Source organism: Malaclemys terrapin, chromosome 1, assembly GCF_027887155.1.
Source record: "Malaclemys terrapin pileata isolate rMalTer1 chromosome 1, rMalTer1.hap1, whole genome shotgun sequence".
NCBI lineage: Eukaryota > Metazoa > Chordata > Testudines > Emydidae > Malaclemys > Malaclemys terrapin.
The window spans coordinates 78,319,985-78,328,979 of NC_071505.1; the positions used below are offsets into that span (position 1 = coordinate 78,319,985).

General features: G+C 38.6%; 1 protein-coding gene across 2 annotated transcripts in view; it reads left to right on the forward strand.

Annotated features, from left to right (window-relative positions):
* Nucleotides 1-7,189, forward strand: part of TMTC3 (transmembrane O-mannosyltransferase targeting cadherins 3) — a 51,424-nt gene extending 44,235 nt beyond the window's left edge. For both annotated transcript variants that reach the window (XM_054027649.1, XM_054027656.1), the window contains 4 exons: nt 1,101-1,204; nt 2,615-2,784; nt 3,411-3,637; nt 5,388-7,189. In XM_054027649.1, the coding sequence (XP_053883624.1) occupies nt 1,101-1,204; nt 2,615-2,784; nt 3,411-3,637; nt 5,388-6,205 (1,319 nt within the window). In that variant the 3' untranslated portion in view covers nt 6,206-7,189. The remainder of the gene's footprint in view (nt 1-1,100; nt 1,205-2,614; nt 2,785-3,410; nt 3,638-5,387) is intronic.
* The last annotated feature ends 1,806 nt before the right edge of the window (nt 7,190-8,995 follow it).

Here is an 8,995-nt window from a genome sequence, read left to right on the forward strand (position 1 = left end):
CTACTGACTTACGAATAAATAATCTTGACACAATTCTGCTTATAATGTTTTCCTGTGTTACCTTTTCTTTTGTATATTGTGATACAGCAGGGCAAAGGAGCAGTGGGAGAGTGGTAGAGGGGAGATATGTAAGCTCTAAGTTAATTAAGATGTGGTTCACTGTACTCTAGGGAAGGTTACTACAGGTTAATTGGAGCACCTGTAGCCAATTAAGGCCCTGTCAGGAACCTAATTAAAAAAACCCTGCTTCAGGCAGACAGTGTGTAGCGAGGAAGGCGAGAGGACTGGAGTTTGGAGGTGTGTTTCTGAAAATTGAAAGACCAGAGAACTGGAGGAAGCGAGACCTTGCCTCAGCAGAGCAGGGAGACTCCCTTCCCCAGCTTCAAGGACCGAGGGTAACCCTGCCCAAGGGGGAAGAGGGTAAGAAACCCACAGGTATTGAGAGGGGCTAGGGCTCAGAGTGAGGAGGAAACCCAGACCCCTCCCCCCACTTGCCTCCTCTACTACCACCTACCCAGGCCACTAGCGGGGCCCTCGGGTAAACGGTGGCGTCCTAGCCCCCCCACCACCAAGAAAAGCACAGGACCCACCATACCAACATCAGCCATTTTGTCATGATAGCCGTGTCTTTATAAAAAAGAAAAAGTAAGAGTTTATCTCTTGCTTACTCTTAACCTGAAGTTATAATTTTTATATAATTCTCATGTGGTATAACTTGCCCCTGGCAGACGCTTGTGCACCATTTTGGTTCACCCACAGTTAGTTATTGTAAAGATGTTTCTTTTACTGTCTCAAACATAACTGTGACTTCAGGTGAGAAGTGTCAGGAAAAGTTAGAACTCTTCAGCCATCAGATGCTATTTCAATAAAAAGTTCCTTCTTTAAGAAAAGGAGAAGGGGAAGATCCACAAGAAGTGTGACCAAAATCCAGTTCATTTAGAATATTTTGTCAGTTTTCCAGCAGGCATCAGTGACTCCTTAATACTCCTTTGGCTTACATTAATAATAGAGGCATTAATATTTAATATTCATGAGGCATAGATTTTTAATTACACTTACTTATATGAGACATGAATGTTATATTAAATATTTTTTTAAAGATGATATTGGTGCCCACATGAACGTAGGAAGAACGTATAAAAATTTAAACAAAACCAAAGAAGCAGAAGAGTCATACATGATTGCTAAATCACTGATGCCACAGGTAAGTAGTAACGTTGTTTTTTAATTACCATCCTTTGAAATTTTTCTAGGTATGTCTGCACTTATGATGGCCTGTAGAGTACAGACGCTGCATACCCAGCTAGCATGAGTAGGGCCCTACAAAATTCATGGTCCATTCTGGTCAATTTCACAGCCAGAGGGATTTAAAATTGGTCAACTTCCATGATTTCAGATGTTTACATCTGAAATATCAGGGTGTTGTAACCATGGGGGTCCCAACCTCAGAAGAAGCCCCAGAGCAGAACCCCTAACTGGGTCACCACGAGCCCCAGCAGGAGCCCCGAGGGAAGAAACTCCAAGCTCAGGTGCGCTGAGCCCTGACTGCAGCTGCAGGGCTGAAGCCTCGATCCCAGACTGCCCCAAGCCCCAGCTGGGGGCTGGAAGTCCCGGTCCCGGGCTGCCTCGGCTGGGGTCGGGGAGTGGAAGCTGACCCAAGCCCTGGCTGGAGCGGGGCAGAGGCCTTGAACCTGGGCTGCCCTGGCTGCAGTCGGTAGGAATGGGAACCCCCAGCCCTAAGAGCGGCTGGGTGAGGAAGCCCCGAGATCAGTGCCCAGAGCCGTGGCAGGAGTCCTGGGGTGGGGGGGCAGAAGCCCAGAGCCCGGACACAGCCTGCCTTTTTCTGTTGCATGTAGCTGCAAATGTAGACAGGATCTCAGGCGCATCATGGATTAAAGATTGACCATTGTGCAGCAAGTGCTTCTGCTGCTTCTTTACTTAATGTGTAAAGTTGTACACTGTTATGAATAGTTTAAGGAAGTATGTGATTAAATTGTTGCTGTGTAGTGCAACAAGTTGAGGGTTATTGATGATCTGATGCAGTTTAAATGTTAGGGCTGTCCTGATACCCACCTCAGATAGTGGCCCTTCCAGCTTTCATAGGAGCTTTGATGGTACCAATATAACATTAGGATGGAGAAGAGAAAAGTGAAGTTAAAATACCTGTCAGAAAAATATCCATGTTCCTAGTGAGTGGATGGGAAGGGTTCTGCTTGGGGCTGTAAGTTGGTGGGTAAGTATTTGCCATGGTTCCAATTATGATATTTAAGCTATACTGTCTACCTGATATTCCAGCTATAGTTTAAATTTTGTGCCTCTGATTTTTAAACTACTGGTAAATTGATATGGCTTTTTAAATAAGGTTCTTGGCATATCAAATTGCACTCTCCTATTTTTTTCTTTTTTTTGGAGGGAAGGGATGTTTTAGAATGCATATTTTCAGTGCTGACATGGCATTGTAAATTCAAGGGGGGGGGGGGGTGTTAGTGTTATATATCCTGTTTTACCTTGATGATAAAAGAAGTTTGGAAAGCAGCTTCATGCGTTTAACTATATGAGTTCTTTCTGATTGTTTTTAACTTTCCACTGATTTTTTGTTTGTTTGTTTTGCCAGATTATCCCAGGTAAAAAATACGCAGCACGAGTTGCTCCTAACCATCTAAATGTTTATATAAATCTTGCAAACTTGATTCGGGCAAACGAATCTCGCCTTGAAGAAGCAGATCAGTTGTATCGACAAGCAATTAGTATGAGGCCAGATTTCAAACAGGCTTACATTAGCAGGTATTTTTGTTGATTTTTGGAGATTGTTTATTCTTCAAAACATACTAAAGTTTTGTTTAATATTACAGAACACCAATATACAACTTAATTTATTTACTCTATAATGGATTTAGTTTTGAGCTGTTTGTTTAAGAATACGAAAAAAATCTGTCAGTTTAGTTTTGAAAACAAGATAGTTTTATTGGTTGTAGTCAAATATCATAGTTCAATCCCAAATATCATAGTTCAATCCCAGAAGTTTATGAACTTCTGCTACTGGTAATTTGCCTCCAAGCTTGTTCTAAGTTATAACTTTGTATATCACTATAAACCATCCTGCTTTAAGGAATGCTTACTCACAACGTTCTTTTCATATCCACTGGGGTTGGGGCCCCAAACTGCAGCCTGTTCAAATGGACAGTACAGCAAGCTCTGCCCTAAATTCCTGTGTCTGCAGTGCTGCCTTTTTAAAGCCTTCTGAATAGGTCTTTTGATATGAAATCCTATTATCTGATTATTTCAAGTTTTCTTTACTCCCGTTCCACAGCCCTCAAATTTAGGGAAACAAACTGTTACACATATATTTTATAATAAAAAGTTATGTTTCTTCGACATGAAAGTTAAACAGAAATTTGGTTCCTCAACAGGGGTGAATTACTTTTAAAAATGAATAAGCCTGTGAAAGCGAAGGAAGCTTATCTTAGAGCCCTGGAACTGGACAGAACCAATGCAGACTTGTGGTACAACTTGGCAATTGTTTACATTGAACTAAAAGATCCAACAGAAGCCCTGAAGAACTTTAACCAGGCATTAGAACTTAATCCTAAACATAAACTGGCGTTGTTCAATTCTGCACTACTCATGCAAGAATCTGGTATGTTGTTTTGCTTAAAATATTTACTCTATATTTGTATTTATCACACACACCGTGATTAAGCTTCTAATGAATTCTGACTTTTCATCTTTAGAAAACAGTCATATTATGTTTTTCTCAAGAACTGCAATAAGAGAAGAAACTGTTTCCTCTCTTAGTTGCCCCTGTAGGCTTTTCTAGACCTTATGAAACTTCTTTAGTTTTACCAAGGTTTTACTTGTGCATGTAACCCATCTGATGTATGTGTTTGTTTTTAAGTTTCCATTTATTTTTAAGGTACCTTCTTAGCATATAGAGCAGGGGTGGTCAAACTTATTGACCTTCTGAGCCACATATGATAATTTTCATAACCTGCTCGCCTGCCAGGGCTCAGGACTTCAGTCCTGTGGGGCTTCCCTGCTGGGGAATTGGGCTTCTGCCCTGCAACAGGGTAGTGGGGCTTGAGAGTTCTGCCCCATGGGAGGTGCCTGCCAAGGCTCAGAGCCCCAGCAGGCACACCCGCAGGGCTGAAGCCCTGAGCCCCACCAGAGGCCAGAAGCCCCGAGCTCTCCTCCCCGCCAGTCTATTAGGCAGAGAAGGTGGGGACATGGTGAGCTCCAGGAGCTGCACTTTGACTGTAAAAGAGCTGCATGTGGCTCCCGAGCTGCAGTTTGGCCACCCCTGATACAGAGCATACATAAAATCCTCGTCTCTAACCAGTTTCACAAAATGCTTGTAAATGTTGATACGTATTTTACATATGTTTATCTATTCTTCACTGACTAAAAGTTTCCATTGACTGCAGTGGGCTTTAAAGCTGGCGTTAAATAATACCTGCTTCTTTCTATATGGTGCCTTGTAATGTCAGTGGCTAATGTAAATCTACATCAGTTTTCACTTACTGTGCTTAATTTCTAGTAGAAGTTTTTGAAAAGTATTGTTAAATTAACCCTGTATATGCACATTGACAGTTACTAAGATTATGTGGCAAAAATAACTAGTTACAAATTTACTTTTTACTGTGGAGAAAAGAAGAGTGAACTGCCTCTAAATAGGAATAGTGTGTATTTTACATAAAGTTGAGCAAAATCCCATACTAAAATATATGTAGTAGAGTATTGTAAAAGGTGCAATGAGCCATTATTTAGTTTTCACCATAACCTGATCAGACCACAACCTCTTTGCAGTGTGTGTTCCAGTATTTAAACAAAATTCTTATCTGACCAATTTTGAAACACACAAACTTTAAAAGGTGCAAAATAGATTACGTGAGCTGTCTGTAATTGTGGAAGATTCTAGGATCTTGGATTTGATATGCTGTTGGAAGATATTTTAGCTTGGCTTTGAGGGTCAGATATGATGATCTAATTGTCCCTCCCAGCCTTAAAATCTATTCTTTAACAATAAAATGAGGTCTTTCACTCAGATTTCCTTTGCAAGAACTATTTGTCCGAAATGACCTTTTCTCCTCATTCTATTTGCTCACATTTTCTCAGACTTGTAGAGATCCCATTATCTGGATCTATCATATCAGAACTAAAACTTCTTCTTCAACAGGGAAGAGCAGTATGATATAATTATATCTTTTTATAGCCTTCAAAGATATTAAGTAGCATTTGAGACCCCACCATTTCTGCAGCTTTATTTAATGCTAAGCATATATAATATTAAAGAATGTTACATTTTAGTTTAGGGGTTATGTTAACATTTTTTCAGGGCTATTTTAAAAATGTTTGGAAAAATATCTGAAATGTATTTTCTGTCACTTTAGGTGACCCTATGCTTAGACCTGAAGCCAAGAAAAGGCTGTTAAGTTATGTGAAAGAGGAACCACAAGATGCAAATGGCTACTTCAACTTGGGTATGCTGGCAATGGATGACAAAAGAGATGCTGAAGCAGAGTCTTGGATGAAGAAAGCCATAAGGTTACAACCAGGCTTCCGAAGCGCTTTGTTTAATTTGGCACTGCTTTATTCTCAGACTGCAAAAGAGCTGATGGCCTTGCCAGTCCTGGAAGAGTTATTGAGATATTACCCTGATCATACCAAAGGTTTAATTTTAAAGGGCGACATCTTAATGAACCAAAAGAAAGATATAAGTGGAGCTAAAAAGTGTTTTGAAAAAATCCTGGAAATGGATCCTAACAATGTACAAGGAAAACATAATCTTTGTGTAGTTTATTTTGAGGAGCGAGACTTAATAAAAGCAGAAAAATGTCTTGTTGAGACATTGGTATTAGCACCACATGAGGAATATATTCAACGTCATTTAAATATAGTCAGAAGTAAAATTTCATTGCTCGGTGCTGCAGAACAGTCAACTTTTCCAGCAGATGGGACTGCAGCTGTGGGGGGAAAAAAAATTCCATTTGAAAACTTGAAAGAAGTAAAAAATGAACAGAAAACCACCCAGACATTGAATAGTAACATTAACAAAGGACAGTCAAATAGCAAGAAACTAACAGAAAAAAATAACACAGACAAAGAGACTAAAAAAAAATCTACAAAAGAAATCAAAGACATTGAAAAAAAAAGAGTTGCTGCTTTGAAAAGACTAGAAGAGATTGAACGTATTTTAAATGGTGAATAGCCTTTATCGTGTCACAATAGAGCGGGGAGAGGACACGACTTTTGATTATTGCATAATGTTTGATCAAACTGGAAATTAGACTGGTGCTTTGAAAATGGAAAGAATATTAACAGCATATCATTTAACAAGCAGAAGAGGGCTGCATTACAACACAGAGAACAATCTGTTGAGAAATCCATAACATTTAATCAAGTTTTTTGAGTTGGGGGTTGAGTATGAGAAGAAAACATGGATCTTCTAATGGTGAAAAATGGCACTCTAACACTAAGATACTGATGGCCAGAGAGACTCCATAACAGTATTCTCAAGGAAGCATCAAAAAATCTCAATAGAGAGTTAATGGGGTAACCCAGCTACATTGCAGCTTGATTCTGTATGATTCTATTTTTATTAACTTTTTCTAAATTTCAGTATGTGTGTGCCATTTAAATCTTTCTAGATCTTCACTATGCAGTAAACTTTTCTTTGCATTACTAGTGTTCCAGAGCTTAACAAAGAATAAATACACACACTGTCACCAGTGGTATTTTTAAGGTTGTTTTTTTTTCTTCAAACAATATACACTGATGAAACAACACACTAAAATAATAAATGCAACTGTTTTCTAAATATGGGATGATACAATAATGTTTTAATTGTTCTTCATTTACTATAAAAATCATTTGTACCGTTTTATCTAACTGATAAATAGAAATCCTGTGGTGCTCTCTTGACATTTTACTGTGTTTTTTCCTTTTGAAAAAAATGCATATGCATCTTTCTCTACTACCAGTCATCTAGGTGTAAAAAAATCATTGTACATCAAACCTTTGGGGGGTTGGTTCATTTGCTCTTGAGTTCACTGGACACTGACAAATGCATCTTCAGTAACTAGTATGCTATGCAGTGGCCCATGGTGCACTTGTATCAATTGATCCCATGGTGTAATAAATTCTTCATTATGTATAGTAAACTGGCTTTATTATTTGCAGTCATCAAACTGTATTTTAGTCCTGTGACTTTCAACAGAAACTCATTATAAAAATGATTTACCTACTCTTTAGAGCAGTGTTACAATAATTAAGCCACAAAATTCAGCACTCTTTAACATAAGGAAATGTACCTTCTGATTTACTTCCAAACACCAAACTCCTCTATTGTTTGATATTTTGTCACTGAGTAAGCATGATTTTTTTTATTAAATATTTATTTTGACTACTGAATTCCTAAAAAGTTTCCATTAACATGTCTGTCACAATGCACAAATGTAATTTCTCACATGGAACATTTTGTTTGATAATTTCAACATTGTTTTTATCCTTGTGGTTATGCATATGTTTTTGTTTAAATATACTGTTGATTACCTAAAATTGCTTATTTGTCTTGCTTTACTGTATATATGAAACATGAAAAGAAGCATGAAAATCACAGGTTAATGCGGAGTCTCCTTATTTATTTCAAATTATATTCACATTAGAATGAGCTCAACAATAATCAGATTTTTTAAGAACTATGAAAACACACTGCTAAGTACCATTTCCTGTTTACTTGCATTTTGTTTGTTAGGAGTCTTCCTGTTAGCTTAGTTTCAAGTAGTATAGATCTAACATTTCTGACTTAATTAAAATTAAAGCAGTTAAAAAAAATCAGTAATTTTACAGGCTGAATTTAAAAAAAAAATCCTAAATAAATATTTAGTTTGGCAAATCATCTCTTATTTTATTAATCAGTTATTTTAGCCCTTCATTTCAAACAAGGAAGGAAAACCATTCAGGAAGAAATTAATATTCACATTTAGATGGTAGACTCTAGATAAGATCACAATGACAACCCTGAACACCATCCTTCTGTACATAGTTAAGGGCACTCGGGTGCCTCCACTTCACTGTCTGTACTACCATATTATCCTTCCCAACCCAAAAAAGACCTTGTGGAGGCTTCCCCTTGAAGTCCAGAGTTGATGCTATAGGGAGATGAGATAGAAGATCAGTGTGGGTAGGGGCCAAAGTGCACATATCTCCCATCCGGCTCCATGGAAATTTGTTGAAAAAGATACTATTGGTTGCATTATCCTTTTTTCCACAAATGGTTTTATCTCCCTCCTCCTTGTAATCCCACAGCTAAGGACAGGATCACAGCTCTAACCAAGCCAAGGGAGGGGGCCACCTTCAGTGTACAAATACAGGACTCCTCTGCAGCTGACCCAGGCTTTCCATGGTTCCTCAAGGATTTTCCAGGCTTGGGACCAGAGGGGTGTGGAAATCTCAGCCTTCTTCCCCTATGCTTTCTCCCTGTCCTTATGGGATTTTCCATGGGAGGAGATGATCTGAGCCATGACTGCCTTATCTAGTGTAACTATAGTGCAGCACATTTACAGCAGGAACAAAGCTTTTTATAGGCCAATTGATGTAAAAAATCTAATGTTATATATCTATTTGTTACATGAGAGACTTTTTCTCTAAGCCCTTTAGGAGGAGAGAAATTTTAGTGTGAACCTATCAGTAGCCAGTCTACTTCCTGGCATTTTAGTTAGTCCTCAGATCAGGTTCTCCAGCCTCTGCGTAGGATCTTAATAAGTCACCTGCACAGTCATGATCCTTTCTGTCACTGGGCAGACTTCTGCTTCAAGCAACAGAAGCAGAAATTTTGCTGTATCACAATTGTGTTAATCTCAATATTAGCCTGGCATACGCATCCCTCCTCTCCTGGAGGGCTCTCAAATGTTTTTGAGTGGGTCTCAGACACCTCTTTGGTGCTACTACAGCAATTATTTACATGGAAAAGTAATAATTTGGAAAGTATTCATATATT